The 25,841-nt window shown below is 38.4% G+C and overlaps 1 protein-coding gene across 1 annotated transcript in view; it reads left to right on the top strand.

The window, feature by feature from the left end:
• RASAL1 (RAS protein activator like 1) overlaps positions 1-25,841 on the top strand; it is a 1,855,221-nt gene that overhangs the window by 1,446,155 nt on the left and 383,225 nt on the right. The window contains exon 12 of the mRNA XM_044068436.1: positions 25,111-25,223. Coding sequence (XP_043924371.1) covers positions 25,111-25,223 — 113 coding nt within the window. The remainder of the gene's footprint in view (positions 1-25,110; positions 25,224-25,841) is intronic.

The following is a 25,841-nucleotide window of genomic DNA, read 5'->3' as shown; positions in this document are numbered from 1 at the left end:
ATTCAGATACCAGTGTCATCTGTGAAGGACATGGTTTGTATATATTAGGATACCGGTGTCATCTGTGAAGGACATGATGTTTGTATATTAGGATACCAGCGTCGCCTGTGAAGGACATGGTGTGTGTGTATATTAGGATACCAGTGTCATCTGTGAAGGACATGGTGTGTATATATTAGGATATCGGTGTCATCTGTGAGGGATATGGTTTGTGTATATATTAGGATACCGGTGTCGTCTGTGAAGGACATGGTGTGTGTATATTAGGATACCGGTGTCCTCTATGAAGGACATGATGTGTGTATATTAGGATACCGGTGTCATCTGTAAAGGATATGGTGTGTGTATATTAGGATACCGGTTTTGTCTGTGAAGGACATGATATGTGTATATTAGGATACCAGTGTCGTCTGTGAAGGACATGATGTGTGTATATTAGGATACTGGTGTTGTCTGTGAAGAACATGGTGTGTGTATATTAGGATACCAGTGTTGTCTGTGAAGAACATGATTTGTGTATATTACCACAAGGACAATGATGTATGTATATTAGGATACTGGTTTCATCTGTGAAAGACATGATGTGTGTATATTCAGATTCCAGTGTCATCTGTGAAGGACATGATTTGTATATATTAGGATACTGGTGTCATCTGTGAAGGACATGATGTTTGTATATTAGCATACCAGTGTCGCCTGTGAAGGACATGGTGTGTGTGTATATTAGGATACCAGTGTCGTCTGTGAAGGACATGTTGTGTATATATTAGGATACTGGTGTCATCTGTGAGAGATATGGTTTGTGTATATATTAGGATACCGGTGTCGTCTGTGAAGGACATGGTGTGTGTATATTAGGATACCGGTGTCCTCTATGAAGGACATGATGTGTGTATATTAGGATACCGGTGTCATCTGTGAAGGACATGGTGTGTGTATATTAGGATACCGGTTTTGTCTGTGAAGGACATGATATGTGTATATTAGGATGCCAGTGTCATCTGTGAAGGACATGATGTGTGTATATTAGGATACCGGTGTCATCTGTGGAGGACATGGTGTGTGTATATTAGGATACCGGTGTCGTCTGTGAAGGACATGGTGTGTGTATATTAGGATACTGGTGTCGTCTGTGAAGGGCATGATGTGTGTATATTAGGATACCAGTGTCATCTGTGAAGGACATGGTGTGTGTATATTAAGATACCGGTTTTGTCTGTGAAGGACATGATATGTGTATATTAGGATACCAGTGTCGTCTGTGAAGAACATAATGTGTGTATATTACCATACCAGTGTCTGTGAAGGACAATGATGTGTGTATATTAGGATATTGGTTTCATCTGTGAAAGACATGATGTGTGTATATTCAGATGCCAGTGTCATCTGTGAAGGACATGGTTTGTATATATTAGGATACCGGTGTCATCTGTGAAAGACATGATTTTTGTATATTAGGATACCAGCATCGCCTGTGAAGGACATGGTGTGTTTGTATATTAGGATACCAGTGTCATCTGTGAAGGACATGGTGTGTATATATTAGGATACCGGTGTCATCTGTGAGGGATATGGTTTGTGTATATATTAGGATACCGTTGTCGTCTGTGAAGGACATGGTGTGTGCGTATATTTGGATACCGGTGTCCTCTGTGAAGGACATGATGTGTGTATATTAGGATACCGGTGTCATCTGTGAAGGACATGGTGTGTGTATATTAGGATACTGGTTTTGTCTGTGAAGGACATGATATGTGTATATTAGGATACCAGTGTTGTCTGTGAAGGACATGATGTGTGTATATTAGGATACTGGTGTCGTCTGTGAAGAACATGGTGTGTGTATATAGGATACCAGTGTTGTCTGTGAAGAACATGATTTGTGTATATTACCATACCGGTGTCTGTGAAGGCAATGATGTATGTATATTAGGATACTGGTTTCATCTGTGAAAGACATGATGTGTGTATATTCAGATTCCAGTGTCATCTGTGAAGGACATGATTTGTATATATTAGGATACTGGTGTCATCTGTGAAAGACATGATGTTTGTATATTAGGATACCAGCGTTGCCTGTGAAGGACATGGTGTGCTTGTATATTAGGATACCAGTGTCATCTGTGAAGGACATGGTGTGTATATATTAGGATACCGGTGTCATCTGTGAGGGATATGGTTTGTGTATATATTAGGATACCGTTGTCGTCTGTGAAGGACATGGTGTGTGTGTATATTTGGATACCGGTGTCCTCTGTGAAGGACATGATGTGTGTATATTAGGATACCGGTGTCATCTGTGAAGGACATGGTGTGTGTATATTAGGATACTGGTTTTGTCTGTGAAGGACATGATATGTGTATATTAGGATACCAGTGTCGTCTGTGAAGGACATGATGTGTGTATATTAGGATACTGGTGTCGTCTGTGAAGAGCATGGTGTGTGTATATTAGGATACCAATGTCGTCTGTGAAGAACATGATTTGTGTATATTACCATACCGGTGTCTGTGAAGGACAATGATGTATGTATATTAGGATACTGGTTTCATCTGTGAAAGACATGATGTGTATATATTCAGATTCCAGTGTCATCTGTGAAGGACATGGTTTGTATATATTAGGATACCGGTGTCATCTGTGAAGGACATGATGTTTGTATATTAGCATACCAGCGTCGCCTGTGAAGGACATGGTGTGTGTGTATATTAGGATACCAGTGTCGTCTGTGAAGGACATGGTGTGTATATATTAGGATACTGGTGTCATCTGTGAGGGATATGGTTTGTGTATATATGAGGATACCGGTGTCGTCTGTGAAGGACATGGTGTGTGTATATTAGGATACCGGTATCCTCTATGAAGGACATGATGTGTGTATATTAGGATACCAGTGTCATCTGTGAAGGACATGGTGTGTGTATATTAGGATACTGGTGTCATCTGTGAGGGATATGGTTTGTGTATATATTAGGATACCGGTGTCGTCTGTGAAGGACATGGTGTGTGTATATTAGGATACCGGTGTCCTCTATGAAGGACATGATGTGTGCATATTAGGATACCAGTGTCATCTGTGAGGGATATGGTTTGTGTATATATTAGGATACCGGTGTCATCTGTGAAGGACATGGTGTATGTATATTAAGATATTGGTATTGTCTGCGAAGAACATGGTATATGTATATTAGGATACCGGTGTCATCTGTGAAGGGCATGGTGTGTATATATTAGGATACTGATGTCATCTGTGAAGGACATGGTGTGTGTATATTAGGATATTGGTGTCATCTGTGAAGGACATGGTGTGTGTATATTCATGTACCAGTCTCGTCTGTGAAGGTCATGATATATATATTAGATCTTAGTTTGATTATTATCTCTTTCTAGCTGTTCTCAGGACCATAATATCTCCTCACAGCTTCTGGTATGGTATGCTGAAGACATTCTGAGTTTCCAAAAGGAAATGAGTATTTTGAATTTAACACAACTAAATACCTCTATCCAAACATTTTGGAGGAAACTACAAACTAGTACATACCTGTAGGATAATGTTATATAGGTCAAGATGTGTCAGAAATGCTCCTTCCCTTAGTGACCGGGCCATCTTTTCCATTCTATATTACAGGGCTTACTAAATAAAATCACAAAGAATAATCATAACCCAAAGCTTCCTTTTAAAAATCCAGTATTGCACATCTTCAAGTTTTTTTCAGCAGATATTTTGTTAAAAATCCTATTGTCTTTTCTGTAAACACAATGCATCTGTGATTTAGTTTCCATTTTTAAATCCAAGTGCTAAGTATTTTGTTCAAGAAATAATTAACTGATAAGACATTAAAACTTATTATATATATATATATATATATATATATATATATATATATATATATATATATTTTTTTTTTTTTTTTTTTTTTTTCCTTTCTGTAATGTACTCCTTTTATCTAATATGTGATGAAACTTTTGTTATAAATCTCTGAATGTTACAGTCATTTTATCCTCTGGAGAAAGAATTATTCCAGAGCCAACTGAAATAATGAGATGATATCTTGTTACTCCTGGACTTCTTCCCACCCATTAGTATTTTTAACTACAATAATATGGTATTCTGCAACAATAATGACATCAGTCTGCAAATTAAAGAACTTTTTACTGACTCATCAGAGGAGGGCAACAAAAGAAATTTGCTAACATCAAAAACACTAATCTGAATTCTGTATTCTTAAGTCTAACAATAGAGATATTTCTTGTTTCTGTTACTCTGTGATAAGCTGACTCAAGAACTATTTTTTTCATGACTAGAGATAAAGCATAGCCTTGCCTTGTTCCAGTATAAACTTCAATATTATTCAACACAGAAAGACCATCTTAATGTCTGCATCTAAATCACCATAAAGGCAAACATCCATATTTTTATGAAATGGTCATGTAATATAGCAATAACCCACGCCTGGGTATGGGTAATGCTGGATTTACCCATGGTTGGTGTGGTTTGGTCACGAGGGAGAAGCCCAAGTGGCCGAACAAAGCCAACCGTGGGTAAATCCAGCATTACCCACACCTATAAGTGGGTTATTGCTATTATACAATGACATTATTTAAGAAAAAAAATAATTACTTGTCTTAAATAATGGTATTGTATAATGCCTCCTTGCTGCCCTTCCTCAGCTGTCTGGTATTCTGCGGCAGTTCTGATGTACTGCGCATGCTTATGCAGTACATCAGAGCTGTGGCAAAAGCAACGGAGAAAGCAAGATCTCTGTTGCTTTTTAAAAACTGTTTCGCTATGTTAAATGAGTTTAACATAGCGAGACAGCTTTAAAAATGCTTTTTTAAAGCTGTTTCGCTATGTTAAACGAGTTTAACATAGCGAGACAGTGTGAAGCAACGGAGATCTTGCATTCTCCGTTGCTGTAAAAGAAAAAGAGTTATAGTAATGGAAAAAGTCCGGGTGACCGGACCTTTTTCCATTACTATAACTCTGATTTACAACGTGCACGCTGACCAATCAGCGTGCACGTTTTTGAATATTTAATGGGGGGGTCATTGTATAACTGATAATACTTCATGGAAGTAATTTTATAACATTACTGAAAGCTTTTCGGTGTTTAAAAAAAGACTTGTATTATTTTCAAATATTGACTCCAAGAACAATATGAGCAGCTTTTTTATACTTCGTTGTTTGTTTACATGTAATAATAAAATTAGTTTCATTCTATTTGCTCCAGAAACAAAATGACTTCTGACCACCGGCCTAGAAAAAAACTCTTTATTAACAATGGTGAACATTTTCACTTTGAAAGGTGCTTCCTCGTACCATAAAACTAACAAATCGACACACAAATTTTACATGCATTGAAATAAAATTGTATGATCAGTTCATCAAATTGCATGAATTCAACATAGATTTTAAAGAAACATCATCATTCATACCAGAGAGAGGTAGGAGACAATGCAATAATAGATTTAAAGCTTGTTTATTAACATTAATAATATATCCACCCCTCAAATTTAAAGTTAAATGCATGTTCAGCACCATTCATGTTAACATGTTTAGCCAAAGCATTTGTCAGCATTTTTTTCTCACACCACTTTGATGTTCCAAAATATATTTTCTGAACATTCTATTGGTCTTCCCCATATATAAACAAACACACTTCACACAACTAACTAAATAAACAGGGTTAGAAGTAGGTAGGTGCGTGCGCATGTGGGTGTGCCATCCTTGAAGGTTGGGTGCCAGGCAGGCAACTCGACACCGTAAAAACTCACTGCCAGTCATTTGCAGACTGGAGTTCCGCTGTGGCAACCCCTAACCGGGAAAAGCAGAAAGACAGAAGTATTACAATCAGCAGATTAATTCAGTTTGCAATATTTGGCTGCATCTGGATGTATAAAACAAAAAGATGCACATATGGATCCACAGGCACTAGAATTAAAGCAAGGGTGGGTGCTATGCATATTATGCCCTCTACCACTATCACCATGGCCATCTGTATATTTATAGCACAGCTGACTTTTCAAAGACTTGTGATTCTTAAAGGCAAATGACAGAGTTTCACCTAACAACTTCATGAAATCTTCACTCACTATTAGAACAGACCAGTTCTTTTTAATGATTTCACAGGCATGGTTTATATTACTAGAATATGTAAGTAACACTCTTAAAAATGGAACCTCTGCATCAACATTTTCAGCAGCTGAGATCATAAGCGTCTGAAAAATATGGTTTTGTTCTTGTTCTCCTATAACTCATAACAGTTTGAACTGCACTGTCAATAACATCAGTCAAGAAACCTCTGTTTATAAAATGTTTCTGCACTCACCATTGTTAATAGAGTTTTATCAAGGCTGGTGGTCAGCAGGCATTTTATGTATATATTTGACTGCAATTTACCCTTTTGTTTGGATTTTGTTGCTGCTTGTTTTTGTTCTGGAGTAAGGAAACATGGCTGATGACAGAGTCCTCATGGACAATTGGTTTACATGGGTTGTTAGTGTTACTGGTAATCCTTTACTGATGTTATTGATGTTTAATTTGCTGGAGAGTGTTCGTGCAGTGGATGGTGCTGCATTAACTGTCCATGTGAATTTGTCACTTCTGCTTTAGGAGCTTGAGAGTAATTTATTTAAATATAAGAGATTGCTATAATAGAGATTGTTTTTGAAGCCTGTCTTAATCTAAGGGTTGTATGTAGGGTTATATGCATTCTTAAAATGTCTACTTATGGAGTATGTACTCAGAACAGCTGAAGCAATGGCATTCACTGAATTCAGAATTAAGGTTTAACTATATGAGACTCATGAATGAATTTTTTAATGGAGACAACAAGCATCTCCACACAAGACACAGAACAATGTAACCAGAAGTACAACACCAGTGGTTTGATTTACATCTCCTTTGTTGTTCTATTGGAAGCCCAGTGTAATGTCTTGAATAAGGGCTTGTCCTTTAGTAATTCAGTATGTGCTAATAAGGTTGATGCCATCACTGATTTAAAACTTTATGCGTGTAATGTGACTTTGAAATGTATGGTTCAGAATGCACCCATAGGTCATTCTTTTACGAGACCAAGTACCTTTGTATCAACTCAAAAAATAGATATATTCATGACTAATTTTCAGTTTACTACTCTACTTATCTAATGCTGTTATGCTAAAAGAGATGTATTTTCTACCTGGTTGTAGAATGGGCCAAGAGATGCTTTTATTTTAGCAAAATCATTGTGCAAAGATTCTAAGTTATGCAAGGTTACCATTTAATTAATGATGCTCACTGTAACAGGACAGGGGAGGGGGCGTAACAATTTTATTGAAACAAGCTTATTGCTTTTCAGAATTATCTGTCATTATAGAGAAGCAAATAATGTTCCCTCACAGTTTATGTTAATAAGTCTTTGATTTTTCTATCTCCCCAGCTACTTTAAAATATAGATTGATATATTTATGCAAAGTGTAACATTTAATGATTATTGGAGAGTAACTTCACTGAAAATTGGTTAGACCCACATATTGACACACTAGAGTATATATCTAGCCTGGGGCTCCAACAATGGATACCAAAATTAATACACTATTCAAAAACTGGTTATTTTCTCATTGATATGTCTTGTTATGTAGGAATGATTTAATACTACAATGTTAGTTTTAATATTATTACTGACTATGTTTTGATTATGATAGTGAATAGTCTTCAAAACAAGTTTCACTGATATTAGACAGATTCAAGTAAGAATATTTTAAGCTTAACAAAAGAGGTAGATTGTGACTGACTAGTAAATATGATGCATCACAACATTTTTTTCTAAATGTGATAATATTAAGGTATATTCAATACTTTTATAAGACAAGCTACTGAGAGCTTAGCTCCCAAAAACTACATATATGTTATATCTCCAAAATTCTCCCAAGTTGGATGAAAAAATGTTAAAATTAAATTAAAAAGAAAAATATCGCAAAAGATTTTTAGGAAAATCAGCCTGCTGTCTTCTGGAGCTGTGCGTCTCAAAGAAACTTAATGAAACATGTAAGGAAACGTGAAATCCTGATTAAGTATAATAAAAAGTAAATAATTTCCTTGGGAAGCATTAAATAGTAGGACAAGATAGAAGCCAATAAAAGTGAAAATGCTGATTTGATAGCTGATGCTGATATAATATTTTTGAAATTCACAGGTGCTTCATTACTACTACTTCAGTTTTGCTGAGAATATTTTTTTGTGCGCACAAAACACCATAGAATAGCATTTATTATGGACATTGAAGCTTGGAACGGATATTCTACTTTGGACATTTATAGAATTTTCAGTTAATCTGGCTCGGGTAGTACTTATCAATATTGCTGGAAATTTAACAAGGTTAATTCCAATAATCAAAATAAAATAAGACAAACCGAATATATATATATATATATATATATATATATATATATATATATATATATATATATATATATATATATATATATATAATCCAGATGCCCCTTTGTCTTCTTTAATGGAAATCTTATAAGGCTGTTAGTAAAGTAACTAACTGAATATCTGGAAGAAATTTAATTTTTTGACAACCATCCCACTGGCATTGCAGGATAAGTATTGACTACAATCCAAGGGACCTCAAATCAATTAGCAGCTCAGTTGACAAATGGGCTGGCAGGGAAGGATGGGCAGCACCTATCCTGAGTGGGAAGGTGGCAGCTTCTAGACAACCACATCTGTCACTCTAGTGTAGCAATAGACAGTCATGAAAATCATGCACTGTAGCTGCACAAGCCAGTAACCTTAGCTTTTGGCCTTACATGCAAAGGAACACACATGTGCAGATGTGGGCTAGCATATGTCACCCTTGTAGTGACATAGGTGACAACATCATGACCAAGAGTGTGAAATTAGAAATGGCTACAAAAGAATACTATCATAGATGGGATGCTGATGAGAACACAAGTAACCTCTAATGTCTCCTTGGATGATGACTTCATGCACAAGATTCACCCAGAGTGGATGTGAAAGGATGATGGTCCCTACCACCAGGGAGTGGGGGTCAGTGTGAGACCAATGGTTGGCAGGCATAAGAGGTAAAAAGATACAAAAAAACACAGAAAAAAAAAAAAAAAAAAGAGTAATTTTCTGGACATCTGCCAACATGATTTCAGGTAGGAATACTTTACAACAACAATTATTGTTTCCTTCCTTGGACATGTTTATATTGCCAAGTACAAATCAAACCAAAATTTGCAATGTTCTTTAGTGCATTTATCAATAGTTCTTGATCATATTGGTCATTTTGATGCTATCAAAAATTTAAATACTTAACAGTTGCATTCACAGCCCAAATGTTGGTTTGGTTTTATGTATCAGAATGGCCAGTTCTAACTCAAAATAACACCATTTGCATCAGAGTCCTAAAATCAAGGTAAAGGTGTTTCCCGGGATTCTGGTTTCAAATCTTTATTGTTTTAATTAATTAAGACTATTATTAAAGACGATCATTTAAACTAAATTCTGGGTTACCTTTGCTGAGGATGTTATTTTGTTACATTTAGAGGATATCATAGATTCTTTTTTTGTATTAGAGAATTATTTTGATATTGTCCAAACAGGAGTGAGACAATTTATTTAAAAATCACTGAAAGTAAAATTCAGTATGCTGCTTTTTACCAAATTGCCTGATGAATGTTCATTGCATATTTCTTTACTAGAAATAACAACAGATTTTTGTTGGAAATTTAAGTTGCATATTAATAAGTTATGTTTTTAATCTTACATCTATAGGTTATCACTTTATATACAAATTTGTCAAATGATATTTGAAATTAGGGAAGATCTGCATAAAAAATAGATACATTTTTTGTGATTATTTCTTCTAGACAACAATTTAATTGTTTGCCCTAACTATTGTGAAAAGGGATATAAAACCTCAGTCTCTTTATTGAAATGTCTGTACTCTCAAAGCAGAGTCCTGCCATGCTAGTAAAAGAAAAAAAAAAACTAAAAATGCAGGAAAAACTGAATATTAAGCATCTTGTTTTTTGCTGGGTGCATGCTCTTCTGCATCCCCCACCCCATCCATCAACTTGTATAAACAGACTGAGATTACCACAACTCAGAAAAAAAGGGAGTATTCTTCAAAAGTGGAGTATCAGAACTATTAATATAAGTATGGATATTTGGCCATTTGGTCTCCATATCACAGTACTCGACATTCCAAGTCCCAGATTTACCTAAATTTGCCCATCACTGTAATGTATTTGCAGTTAGAGGAGATATAAGTTTGCGTGCTATGCTAGAATGAATTACCTTTTAATTGCCATATTGGTGTGTTTTCTTGTAATATCTATATACTAATATATATATATATATATATATATATATATATATATATATATATATGGGTCGACTGTATAACTTTGAAAATACACTTCCTCGAAATTACACAGTAAACCCTGGGTTACGCGAAAGTGCACTTTCGTGAAACCCGCTTCAGCGAACGGGCTATGTATTGCAGTTTAGTGCAGTAGTCACAGACCTTAGGGTTAGGGCATGGGTCATGGTAAGGGGATAGTTAGTAGGGCTATCCCCTTACCATGACCTGTGCCCTAATCCTAAGGTCCGTGACTACTGCACCACAGTGGAGGACATAGCCTGTTCTCCACTGTGGTGCGGTAGTCACGGACCTTTGTGTTAGGGCACGGGTCATGGTAAGGGGATAGCTAGTAGGGCTATCCCCTTACCATGACCTGTGCCCTAACCCAAAGGTCCATGACTATCGCACCACAGTGGAGGACATAGAACATTTCCCTACTGTCCTTCACTGTGGTGTGATACGTTTGCAGAAGCAGTGTTTGCAGAAGTGCACTTTCAAGTAAGTGCACTTTCGTGGAACACAGGGTCTGCTGTATAATTTCTAAGAAGTGTATTTTCAAAGTTATACAGTAGACCCATATAGATGTATAGATATATACACACACATACACACACACACACACACACACATGATTATATTATCATTAGAAAACAGCAATGGAAGAAATACAAATGTGAGACAAAAACTTGGCTCAGTTACACAGCAATCCTTTACACTATTCTAGCATGTCGAAGGGTCAGTTGCTGGCGTCCTCTCCTGTTCAGCTGGTGAATCTGGGAATTTTGAGGCAATGTTACAATTGCCTCATGTAACAGACAACCCTCTCCTCCTCCCAACAAATACAAATATATGTGAGAGATGCAACTATATAGCCAAACTGGAGGCTGAGCTCTCTCAACTCAGTACTGGCAAAACCAGTCAGGAGGGGAAGGTAACCATGCACACCACAAACCCAGTCTCACATAGACCTATCACAACTGCAAACCAAACACATAAACACACAAAAACATACTCGGAGGCTCTGATTAAAAATCTACCGAAACAACAGAGGCCTCCAAAGCAAACACCCAAGCGACCACTACCTCAAGACATACCACATGCAACACATAGTTCACAAAGTCAGTGTGCTAAACAGTCACAGCCCTTAAGGCCAAACAACATGCCAGATACACTTGTAATAGGCGACTCCATAGTCAGACACACTGACGCCCGCCACCAGACTGAACAAGGAAAAGGTTACAGTAAGCTGCCTGTCGGGCGCTAGAATCCGCCACATAACACAAGCACTCAGGTCACTCCAAAGCAAGTACAAATATGACTCAGTCATTGTCCATGCTGGTGTGAATGACCTGAGACGTACCTCCCTGGACTACATGAAAAGAGACATAGAGGAGCTCTCTGATTATGTAGCCCAGGCCGGTATGACCCTGACCCTGAGCAGCATCTTACCCTCACCAAGAATGATGCCACAGTACAAAGACAAAATGATCAGCTTAACAATTGGCTTAATTACTGGTGTCATTCTAAGGGGATCCAATGTCTGTCTGCTTGGGATGACATGCTTGACAAGCCACGCTGCTTTGCAAGGGATGGCTTGCACCTGTCACTCCTGGGCTTCCGGATATTGGCCAAGGCTCTTGCCACCCCAATAGTGCCTTTTTTAGGCAAGGCTCAAAAGACAAACCCACCTCCCTAGAAAACACAAGTGAAAAAAACTAAGGGTAATGCTGCTCAATGCCAGAAGTCTAAACCTCAAGATGCATGCTCTCGAAGCCCTCCTCAGTATGGAGAACATCGATGTCTGTGCAGTGACTGAAACCTGGTTCAAGGCTCCTGAGATCACCCCAGCACTACCAGGTTTTACCTCATATCATGCTTTCCAGCCCCAAAACTTGGACCGAACCACAAAAGGAGGGGGAGTATCCATATTCATCAAAGATACCCACACCTCCAGGTTAGTGGCAATACACGAAGCATTGGAGACCATCCAGGTGCAACTAACCATAGGCAAAACTGCCATACAGGTTGTAGCATGCTACAGACCACCCTCTCAAACTCAGGAACCCCACTCAGCCTTCCTGAAGACACTGGAGAGTATGAATGTCTCACCAAATACCATCATATTGGGAGACTTCAACTACCCAAACATAGACTGGGAACATTACTCAAGCCCCAACACCCTAGCCCAAAGGTTCCTAGAATTCATAAACTCAAATGCGATGGAACAACTAGTCACCACTCCCACAAGAGGAGATAATATACTAGACCTGATCATCACAAACATGGGGACAAAATGCTCCACACCGAAGTATACCCTCATTGGTGAGATCAGACCATAAATTAATCTCACTGGAAATCCACATCCCGCCCCCACCCCTGCACAAAAGACCACAGTGAAGAACTTCTCAAAAGCCGACTTCACACTTCTTAAGACTGAAGTGGTATCCTTCAAGGCCCCTGGGCCAGTGGAAACCACAACCCACACCACTGAATCCTTTATAAATGCCTTCTACGGGCACCTTCAAGAATGCATGGATCATGCAATCCCTAATAAAACCAAGACCCATTCCCCCAAAGGCAGGCGCCCTGTCTGGTGGACCCCAGCCATTAACAAACTTTACAACAGGAGGAGGAAGCTACTACATGACAGAGCAAAATCCCTAAAAGGGAAGGCATCTCTGATCAGTACTAGCAAAAAACTACGATCACTCATAAAATCATACAAGGCCAGCTTTGAGAGAAAAATCGCAAAAGGCACAAAAGACAATCACAAGGCCTTCTTTAGCTATGTTAGAAATCTGGGTGGAAACTCCCAGATATGCTCAGAGTTAGTCCAAAATGACACAAAATACACTGAACCCACAGACATTGCCAACATTCTGGCAGACAGGTTCAGTGCAAATTTCTCTGCCCCCTCCCCCCCAAAAGGAGAAATATCTATCCCAGCAGAGTGTAGCCTCCCTAACATCTCAGATGCCCAGGTGAGAGCCGCCCTCTCCAAAGATAAAAACACAGCATCAATGGGACCGGACAGTGTCCCGGGCTGCGTGCTACATGAACTCCAAGAGGAACTAAATCCGCACATAAGGCTGCTGTTTAATCTTAGCCTTACTACAGGATATGTACCCAAAGAGTGGTGTACAGCAACAGTGGTCCCACTCCACAAAGGCTGTGCTTCTATGGACCCTGGAAATTACCGCCCCATAAGCTTGACGAGTCTGGTCTGCAAAGCTATGGAAAGGATCATTATGGAACTCATAAACAAAGACATTGGGGACCTACAGACATTGGATCCTACCCAATTTGGCTTTGTCAAGGGCAGATCCTGCCTTTTGAACTTGGTCGACTTTTTTGAAACAGTCACTAAGGCCATTGATGAGGGTAAGGCAGTTTACACAGCCTACCTTAATCTTGCAAAAGCCTTCAACACAATACCCCACTCGGGCATCATAGACAAACTCACCAGCTTAAATGTAAACCCATATGTCACAAGATGGGTTGCAAACTGGCTCAAGGACAGAACCCACAAGGTCAGAATTGCTGGAGCCATGTCAGACTCTAAGCCAGTCACAAGCGGTGTCCCACAGGGCTCAGTCCTGGGACCCCTCTTATTCGGCATTTATTTTTCCAAGGTGCAAGCAAACATAAGAGGATTGTGGCTGAAAAGTTCGCAGATAACTGCAAACTGGGTGCCATAATTGATACTCCAGCGGACACAAGCATCCTTCAGAGAGGCCTCATAGAAAGATAATTGGTGCCAGAGCCATGGCCTTAAACTGAATGCCAAAAAATGTATAGTCATACCCTTTGGGAAAAACAAGGTACCCACAAATTACCACATAGGCGATAATCCATTAAGTACAGAAGAGGTAATCAGGGACCTAGGGACCCAAGTTGACAGTAACCTCTCATTTGACACTCACATTGCCAAGGTGGTTAGGAAGACCTTCTATATTGCCCACCTTATCATGAAGGGATTCACATCCAGATCAAGAGAGGTCATTGTGCCCCTGTACTCTTCTCTTATCAGGCCCATGATTGAGTACAATGCCCCATTTGGGATGTATCTTACCCGACACCTGCAGCAGTTGGAAAGACCCCAAAAGTTCCTCACCAAGAGGATAAAGGGTCTCAAACATATGTCATATGCTGCCCGGCCGAAGAAACTCCAGCTTTATTCAGTCGCATACCACCTACTCAGAGGTGATCTGTGCCTGACGTACAAGGCCATGTCCAATCCAGAATTAATGGACATGCTCCACCTCAGAAAATCCAAATCCATCAGAGCCACGAGAGCAAGAGATTGGAACCTCAACACAGAAATAAATAGGACATGCTGGAGGGACAGATTCATAACCCAGAGGCTCCCTACACTCTGGAACAGAATCCCAGTCCACGTTAGGCAGAGCCCCTCACTAGCTCTCGTCAAGAGAAATCTTGATGAGTGGATGGGAGATTGTAGCTTTACCCCGGGGGTCATCTCTGTGTCACTACTAGACAGAGGCACAGTAAACTAAACCCTAAATGGGCGTAGTATTCTCATCCCAAGGGGTGGCGAAAGCCACACACACTCTGGCTAGGCTTATAAATGCCCTAGGGCAGATAGCCTAGTACGAACCTATGAACCTATGAACAAACACAAATGTAAGGCACACAAAATGAGCGAACCACAAAATATTGGCAGCTTCTCTCCAACTATCAGTAAACCCCAGGTACAAAACCCAGATCAAGCATTGTCTGAATAGTGATACTGTTAGCAAAAGGGTTTTTAGTAATGTGATGCTCATGCACTGGCCCAGCAATCAAGGAGTCTAAATCCTCACCACTGACACCAGTGAGGGGCATCCATATAGGGAAAGGAAAATAAATACACACACGGTAAAGTACAATTTCCGTTAAGAGCACACATAGATCACAGTCAGTCTGGGGCTGGTTTCTTCCTTTCTCTTCAGATCCCCAATAAGACTCCCCACTGGCACAGCTATAGAGTCCAGATCTCAACCTAGTGGGCAAGCTAAAACTTCCATCACCCTCTCTGTCCAACCAGTGCTTCATGTCCTTGTCCAAGTAGATGACACACATACGCTTTGAGATAAGAGTTATATACAACCACACAGACACTCCTGGGTAAGGCTGGGACAGGTTCTCCAGGCGTGCCCCCTTTACCCAGACCATATGGTAGTACCACTTGCCACCACCCACTAATATTTATCAGCTACTAAAAGGCCCTTATGAAAGGGTGACCAGTTATACTTAGCAATATTATCCAAATGGTAAGTGTGACTGAACAGCAAGGCTATTGGAGTGGCTTTGCACAATATCACTAAATACATGCAATGTACTCTTAGAGCTTACATTATCTCTACACAAAACAGCCACAGTTGAAAGGTTTAAAAATATTTAATAATAAATAATAAAACACAAGACAATACTTCTTACTACACAGTGCTAGTCAAAAGTTCAGAGATCACAGAGAAATACAGTAGAAAGGTTCTGACATCAATACAGAAAAAAACTAATCTAATCTTCCTAGTTCCTAGCTATATCTAAGAGAAAACAAAGTTCTAAAATAAACTTACATATAAAACACAGGCAAAGTGCTGGTGAGTTGGATGTTCTCAAGACAAATGCTAAATGCCCTCATTCTTTCTGTCCTTAAATTGATAACACAGTACCACTGATTCATTTCAGATTACATAATTTCTTTCTTGTTCCCAGGCTAACAGAAACTCAGAGGTTAAAAGCCCTTTTGATCTTGCAGTTGGTCAGGAAGCCAGAGCAATAAAAGAAATTATACATGTAAATTCTAGCCATTAACTCTGGCCTCAAAACAATACGCAGAATGCCTCCCTCTAAACATCTTGGCTCCGAGTTTTAGATCAAAGAATTTCACAATGCTTGACTTATCAGCTTTCTTACAGCAGAGTGCACTGTTGTTACATTTTTTCAGTTCAACATTCAATACAGTCTTGTCACGTTTGAGAGAACAAGCTTGTGGCTTACATTAATATTTACAAATGACATAATTATCTACAAAATTCTATCTAGCTAGGCTGGCAGCCTTTACATATCTTCACAAGTAACATAATATGTAAGGTTAGGGGCAGGCATAGCTGTAGGGTTAGGATTGGCTCACATGAGCAAGGAGAACAAGGTGCTTTGCTTTCCTCTAGACATAGTTCATAGTTTATAGATTAGTACAAGGCTAACTACTCTTATGAGCCATTTTAAGCCGAGCCATTTTAAGCCTAGCCTTGTGCTTTGTGTCTGTAAGGTAATCACCTTAACCATTATGCCAACCTCCCACTAAGAAAAGTTTGCATACCTTGGATTAGAACTCAGGACCATCTACTCTGTAGTCCAGCACTTAACTCATGTCACCAAGACGATAGCAGAAACTAAGAGGATGCTGGAATGTGTTCTCCATGGGATAGGTACATCTTCAACCAATGTGTGTTTCTCTCCTCGTACAGTGTCTAGAACTGTACACATTGCTCAAGGTGTGGAGTGACCAAGGCCTGGCCATATTAGAATTTCTTTTTTAAAGCCTATCCCATAGAGGACACATTCCAGCATCCTCTTAGTTGCTGCCACTATTGTATCACTCAATACCTCATGGTCCATTCCAGGTTTTATCAACATCCACACAATGTTTTTCTGTCCTTTTGCCATTTTCCACTGCTGAACCTTAAGTTGTGTATTCACTGGTGAAGTTTATCTTGTTCTTCATTCCTTCACAACTGCCTAAAATTAATACACTGATGACTACTGGACCAAACTCTATCCCATTGGTACTCCACCAGTCACTTTCCTTTTTTAGACATTTTTCCTGTCACTAAATCATCCATGCCTTCCTAGCTAACTATGCAGTGATCCCATTCCTGTTATCACTTTTTTCCAGTTCTTTTCACAACCACGTCTATGGGACTAAGTCAGATGACTTGGTGAAGTCCAGCTCAAATGTCTCTTCATCATATTTCTCTTACTTAGGAGTGAACCTGTCCTCTCTTCAACTCATGACTGACCCCCTAAAATCCCACATCATCATAATCATCCAAAGTCTTGTGCTTTAGTATTTTATGTTTTTTTTTTTTGAGTCACCATTTTCAGTATTTGATTTTTCAGTAAATTATGAAATGGTGAGCTGAAAATCAGTTTCTTGACAACTTGTAGGTAAACTATCTGGAACTTCATTGCCCAAGACCTCATTCAACTCTTGTTTCCTTTGTATGCCAGAGTTCAGAATCACCTTGCATGCTTTCAGCAGATTAAGATCCTCCAAGACTATGAACAAACACAAATGTCTCTGTCCCTCCTTCTCCATTGTTTTATTTCCACACTCTCATTCTCCTTCCATGATGAATCTGGGGCTGTATCATTCTGCCAGCATTACTCTCCTTTCTTCTATTGTGATCTCTATGGATGTTTTCCTAGGTTCCGATCCTGCCTGGTCCATTATCCTCTTCATGGGATGCTATTCCGGCCCTCTAACTTCACATTTCTGCATCAAGTTCCACTTTCATGGCTCTCCTCACCATCTGCTCTTGTTGCATCATTCCTTATGATGCAGTTGATCCCATCCCCACTTCTTCTGAATGTTTCCGAAAATACTTTCCACTTTCCCATCTCCCTCTCTGTCTCCCAGCTGGCTGGGCGCTTCATCTTGCCCACTTCTCTACTGCTTTCCTTGTGGTGTCGGTTCCTGCATTGCAACTCCGCTTCTGTCTCTGTCTCTCCCTGTCATAACTTCTCAGTGCTGTCTGAATCTTTCATTCTACCTCTTTCTCCCCTTACTTTACTCTGTTTCATACCATACAAGAACTCCTCTTGGCAACCTTTGCCTATCTCCTCTAATCCTCTGCTTGTCCCCAGTGCATTCTGTCTCCTTTTTTGCTAGGACACAATAGGGACAAAGCAGCTAGCTGATAGGGCTTTTACGACATGTGAAAAAAAAACACACACCATATCATTAAAATATAGACTACATGGTATATGTTAACAACTCACCCCAAATCCTCTGTTAAAAATGAGTTTATTTTTTTCTGTGTTGTGAACATTGTCAGAATTTCTAAGATTATGGAATTCACTTTTTTTCTTAGGGAAATAAACTCATTTTTTTCCTAGTAGCTGACATACACACTCTTTAAGATATGATTTTCACACACACACACACACACACACACACACACACACACACACACACACACACACACACACACACCCCTGGGAAAGATCAGAACACATTTACCCTCTATGCCATCTCCACCCAGACTATAAGGTAGATTCACTGCCACTGTCCAGCTATTTTAAGGATCTTACCAGGGTACCCAATAACTCTTAATAAAATTAATATGTATACAAATGGTAGTGTTAACCAATCGGCAACACTTTCAGGAGAGTGATGCTACAGTGCCACTAAATAAATGCAAGTACTCTTGAGTGTGAAAATATTTTCTAAAAGACCAGCCATAGTGGAATATTTAGATATATTTGATAATAAATAATAAAAAAACATGAAAATACTGAGTACCAATTTACAATAAACACCAAGAGTTTCAATTCATAGGAAATATAAAAAATAACAGAGATGGAAAAAATCATACCGATACAGAAAAACAATACTTTTAGCTAATCCCACTATATTTTTCTAATTAACTAAAGAATTGCTGTTCCCCAGTTAAGTTACTTACCAAAGCAAGGCAATGTGAAGTGGGGGAGTGGTCTTGTCAGTTCCGAAACAAAGTGCTGAGTGCTACTGACATATCTCTCCCTAGTATCTAAATACAATTCCTCTGCTGGCTGCAGGATGACATCACATCTGGTCACCTCACTATGTGGTTCCCATACTACCCCCTCCCTAGAAACGTGTGCCAGGATGTGGCACAGATGTGTCTCAATACACATAAAACGTTGCTAAGGATTATTCCAGCATCTGGAGACTGCAAACAATTTCAACCCTTTCATCCTTCCTGCATAGAATAACCAGCCATTTCTGGCACCCCAGGGTAGCAATTAATTCACCACTAAAGACAATAAGAGCAGGATCCCAGCCCAGACACTGGCTGAATTCATGCCTGTAAGATAAAATATGTATGGCCTAAACCAAGTAATTTAATTTCAGGCTATTTTTCTTAAGGTTAGCTGGGCTGAGCTTAACCCCTTTCCTTCTAGCATCCTCTGTTAACATATATACATTTTATCAGTTATAATACAGTCTGACATACATGTATATGTTTTTTCTGTCTAGCAGGACCCACTGTTGATACATTTTTAACACAAGCAACTTTATAAATATATTTTTAACACAAGCATATGTACAAATCAGTTTGATATTCAAATGACATAAATTCTTTAAAAAGCTCTAGCTAGTTATACTGGCATATGTTACACATGGGTCTTATATTACATATTCGAATGAACTAAAATGTGAATACCCTTTCATCGACACATATGTGGTGAACTACAGGTAAGCAAATGACCACATCATCAATTTTTTCCTAGGGAAAAAAATTGGTTGGCCGTTGTAAATCTGCCCCTTTCCCCACTGTAGTGTGATTTCAGAGTTAGTATATTTAGTTAGGGGGGTATGGGGGCACAGCCCCCTCCCGTTTCATAATGTTTGTAATAGTGTGTCATGCGTAGTTGGCCTACTGATCTTTTTCCCTTGGAAAAAAATTGACAATGTGGCCATTCACTTACCTGTGGGTTCGACACATATGTGTTGATAAAAGGGTATTCGCATTTTAGTTTGTTCGACTTCATAATATAGACCCATTACACATGTACTCCCTACTCTCTCTGGCATAGCTGATACTACTTCACATCATCACAAGGTGTAATAGTCCAAGCCCCCTACACACAACAATAAAGCAAATTATGCTACTTTATTATCTCTAGTTTATTCATTCTCACTGACAACCAAATTTTGCATTTCTTCCCATCTGAATTATTACTTCATTCTACCCAGTACATTAATAGTACTTTAATCTTTGATTCATACACATGCACACATGCGAGCTCGCACACATACACATTATTTATAGCCACATACATGAATGTACACTTTGGATAGCTGCTACAGATGAAGAGGATTAAAAAATAATGGCCCAGAAATGCATTTCATCTCACTGATGTTAGAATCATGCATTGTAACTCTCTACTGCCTTCTTAATTTTTAGCTTGAGAATCAGAAACAAAGACAAACTCAGGAACAACTTTTAAGCATTTCTCTTACATACTTAGAAAATTGAAAGAATAACAAGCTTTGCATTAACAAGCACTTCCTGAAAGATACAAGTCTGAAACTCACATGCTTGTCATTTAGTGACCATAATCTGCAATAATTTGAATAACTTGAATTAATTGCCAGAAAGTCACAGATTTTACAAGGAGCAGACCAAAATGCATATCAGTTTTTTTCACAATAGGTAAAACCAAAAATAATGGAGGACAATTTTTAAATATTATGTATTTGTTAACCAGGTAAACCTCTGGTCCAAGTGTCTCTTTTCAGGTTGACCCAACAGCACCATCTAGTTAAATAACTTGCTCAAAGTCACACAGAAGGCAAATGGAAGTGAAAGGGTTCAAACCTTGTATCTTTTAGTATAGGAAGCAGTTTGTTAGCATAAGTGACAGACAGCTCAAACTCACTTAAAATGTTAACAGAATAATAAGTGTTGCACGGACACACTTTTTCTAAACAATAAAAACTATGAAAATGTAATAAATGGCATTAGTGACTGACAGTAATCCTCAATGATTTACCAGGAAAAAACAAGTTAACTAGAGTCAGGGCATAAATAGCAGGCAAAATCAGTGATGATCTGCACAATCTGAGACAGATAAGAGGCAAACTACCCTAATTCACTTAAAAATTAACAGAACAACAGATATTGCATCAACATGCACTTACTGAATATTTGAACAACAAAAGCTATGAAACCCTAATAACTGTCATTACTGATTGTAAATATCAGTGATTTTAACCCTCAGTTATTTATTATAAAATGAAGACTTGTGTGAAGGTTTGGCTGTTGATGCAGAGGAATAAGACTCTAAGCACTGAGTGAGCAACTTTCTATCCTCAAGGGTACAAAGTCTGATTTGTTCTACCCCATTTTCCTACTGTGTGACTAAGTCACTTAATCATACAGTGTTCCTGGGTTACCCTTTTACCTCATTTAAAATACAGAAACAAAAAGATATGGCATAAGTATGATGCAAAATACGCATGTGCAGTTTCTGAAAAATAGGAGCAGAAATGGATCACTGTCAAATGTGGCCCTAGGCAGAGTAATAGACCAGACCCCCCACCCCCACCCTGCAGCCATACCCCATACCGATATCCCATTACTTGTCTATCTCTATTCAATTATTATAAAACACTGTTCAAACCTGTCAGTGTGCATAATATTTTTTCTTCTTTATTTTACAATAATTGCAGAGATTTGGATTTAATTTAAAGCTGTTATTAAAAAATTTACAGCAGATCACTGACAGACATTTAATGGACACACCAAAACATTCTCACATTGAAAACAGATAGCATAACAACAGTAAAGCTCTCTTCCTCTGAAACTAACATTTATTGAAAATGCAAAAGACAATCCATTAAAATATAACAGGCGTCCAGGGATTCATAGTCAAATAGCATATAGTGAAGCAATAATTATGGACTACTTGAAGGGTGCTGGGTTTCAAAGACAGATGTGTAATACATTTGCTAACAGCTTAGGACAGCCTATTGGGTGCAAGTGTCCCTTTTCAAGGGGAGCACAAAAGCACTGTCTAGTGAATTACCTTGGTCAGACTAACATCAGACAAACAAAGGCTAAAGGAATTATATGAGGCACAACAGGAAGAACCTCATTAGCAACTCATTGCCTTATTCATCTACATTTCATACCCATGTGCCTGCAAAAAACAAGTTAAATTAAAAATGTCTTGATAGTTAACATTTTTGATAGTCAATATTGTAACATTAGACTCATAGGCTAAATATTGTTCAGTTTCTTCAGAGCCAAATAATAACTACACTGTTAATAGTCAACAAAACGGGGAAACCAAGGGTCATATCAAAAGAACATGGCTCATATGGTGAAGCTCATTTACTACAATTGACTCCTTCCTTACACTATAACTACTCTGGGATACATAACCCACACACAAACAAACACACACATAAGGGCACACACACATATGTAACCAGCAATTACAGCCTTTTGTATAATTGCATGCATTCAGATGTTTGTGGTTAAAGCCAAAAATAATTGGGGGGAGCAAAGGCCCCAAAAGGGACACAGTTTAAATACTATTTTTAATCTATTTATTAACCAGGTAAACCCAGAAGAGAAAGTGTCCCCTTTCAAGGGTGACCCATGAGTAATGTCTAAGTGACATGCTCACAGCCGCATGGAGGTGGGAGGATTCAAATCCTGTACTTTTGACCTAGAGTATGCAATTTATTAACGGCTCAGAGCCCTAAGTGCCAGACAACTCTAACTAATAATTTTACCCAAAATGTAATCAACAGTCATAAGACATTAAGGAAGAGTGCTGAGTCAACTCTGTGGTGCAAAGAGATAGACTTGCCTTTAAACCAGATGACCCAAGCTTGACTAGTGACCTTGGGGTTGGTGTAGTTGACACAAGATGGTGGAAAGGAGTGGCCAATGATTACCTATCCTGGGGAGGGTGGTGGTCTGACATACTTCAGTGGTGGCACATGCTGGAGACAGAGGTATATGGTAACTAACATATGTGTCAGGGATGTGCACTTAGCACTGCCAAACTGCATCTGTGTGGTAGCCTTAGTTGTGAACATTCACAGGAGAAGACACAGCAAGCCATCACATCCATGAATGTCCACGTCAGCCACCATGAAGGAAAGAAAAAAGAAAAGCCCCTCATGGCTGCCTGAGTGACCGTCCTGCTGTGACTGGCTCTCACCAAAGTGATGGGGAATAAATGTGCACAGTTGCAGCAGTGGCTAACTGGTTGGCAGCAATATGGAACAGAAAAATGATAAAAGTAAAAAAATGAATGATTGATTGGATTTAATCCAATAATCATTCAAACACGTAATTTATCTTTAATATCCGTTATCTAATAAGGTGATAGCGGTTAGTATACAGAGTATAACTCAACAGATTTTAGTTCTTGAAGTCCTTTCACAGGGTATATTGGATTCATTAATGCAGCTTCGATGAGGTAATTATCAGTGAACCTTGTGGACAGGTATACCAGCTGAGGCTGTTAAACCAGAACCTAACAAAGATGATGTCTATAGCTTTATGAATAGTTCTTGATTTTAGTTAGAAGGACATTTCATGGCAGGAACTGGTTTGGAAGATGTTAGGAGGATTAATGTCCTAGCTCAGACAGCAAAACCAAAGTTCGTTATTAAATGAGTAGATATATGCCCAGGTAGTAGTAATACTTATGATAATATTTGCGGTCCATTTTGTGACAATGTACATAGTAAAATGTGAAAGTATAAATTTCAAAACTGTAGAAACAAAAAGTATTTTATACAGGTTATCACTTCAATTAAATTTTAACTTCAGACTGGGAAGAATCCATCACTGATAAAATAAAAAGCTCACTGCAAGGGGAACCAAACAAATCAGTGTCCAGTAGACTATATGGCTAAAGCAGCTACTTCCTCTGAAGGGAAAGAAAACATCAACTGCGTAAGAAATAGAATTCTTATGACCAATGGTGCTTACAAAAACAAGATAGCTGACTCATTCAGTAAAAAAAATCAGAACGACAAGCTGTTGAGAGGCAGCATTGTGTTAGGAAATGATGTATTATTGTTTGAAGATCAAAAGGACAGTTAATGGAGTCCTGCAAAGATCATACATAAATAACATGACAGAGTCAGTATTTTGCTGATCATGTAGGAGTGCACAAAAGAAGCTTTCTGATGTCAGAAAAATAATGGAGTCAAAATGCAGAGGCATTGAAGCTTATTGTAAATAATGTTTGATACATTTTCAGTGTAATACAATAAAGGTCATCCACAAATTAGGCTATTTAGAAACTGTTCATAAACCCTGGAATGGACTGTAATTTGACTTTATTTTTCCCTTGCTGTCAGCAAAAAGCAGGCTGTGGATACATGTTACTGCTGGCTGACAAGTTCTCAAAACAGAATGAAATAATACCTGTCACCAAAAACTAAGCTTTCAAGAAATAGGTTTCTTTGTATCCTTTCCTTTTGTGCAGTGTCTTTTCTTTAAATAATTGGGAACATTAAGGGCACCAATTTTATAGCTTCTGTTATAACAGAAATGTGGCATATGCTGAGAACTAAAGAGTGATGCTTTTTCCCTGCCATCCACAGACATCAGAAATAACAGAAGAAATTAATACAATTTGTATAATTTGAATTAAGAAATAATGATTGTAGGGTAGATCACAGTTGGTCAATTTTTCACAGTAGTAACTAGAGATAATGATTCAGTAATACAGATTATAGGATAAGCCACCTTGAGTCTTGTTCAAGCCTTCCCAACAGAAGTCATAGTAGGTCAGTGGTGTAACAATGGCTATCAGAAAACCAGCAGTCATTCTGCTCTTGCTTTAACAAGCTTAAATCATTGTTTACCTAATTCCAGTTCAGCTTTAGTACATAAATTCACTCTGAAATTCAAAATGACAAAACATTTTTGCACTGACAATGTTAATTTTCATAATTGTTTTTCATCAATAATTCGTAACTATTTGTGTCTTTTTCAGATAGTTGGAATGCCGTATCTTCATGAGGTTTTGAAGCCTCTCATAAACCGCATTTTTGAGGAGAAGAAATATATTGAGCTTGACCCCTGCAAGATTGAACTAAACAGAACCAGGTAACTTACTTGCAAACTGTATACTGTCCTAACAGTTAGTGACCTTGACATCTAGTACTATATATTCAGGGGGTCTGATCACTAGACAGATAACCTGGCCTAGAAATATCCATCTCACCCTGTTAACTGACAACACACATAGTAATCCAGCTAATCACCAGGGTCAAGCTTTTACATGTATATTTCATTTTACAATTTTTTTTCAAGCTGTTACTGATTTTGTTTGATGTCTAGGTTATAATTGTAGAGCAGTCTAAATGTTAAAACATTTTTTTCATCTGGGAGGAAAACTAGAGCAGCTGTTTCTTTTTTCTGCAATGTCAGAGTTACAATAATGTGCAGCGAGGTTTATGATCCATCCTCTGGTCATAAATGATTCTTTACATGTTTGACAAATGGATGTAAAAAAATTCACTTTGAGAGCTGAACAAATTGAAGCTTGAGAAATAATTTATTTGTTGTGCGTGGAGTACACTGATTACACTCTGACACCCAGCAAAAGACAAACCAGTTGTGCTTCTGTAGTGCAAGACCCTATCTTAACAAATGTTAAGCATCCCGTGCTTTTCTTGTTTATAGGTAAGTACTAGGTAAGTACTAGGCTAATTGCCCTTGTGG

Source organism: Protopterus annectens, chromosome 4.part0, assembly GCF_019279795.1.
Source record: "Protopterus annectens isolate FY-2018-M chromosome 4.part0, PAN1.0, whole genome shotgun sequence".
NCBI lineage: Eukaryota > Metazoa > Chordata > Ceratodontiformes > Protopteridae > Protopterus > Protopterus annectens.
This window is presented reverse-complemented; position numbering and strand designations above follow the sequence as displayed.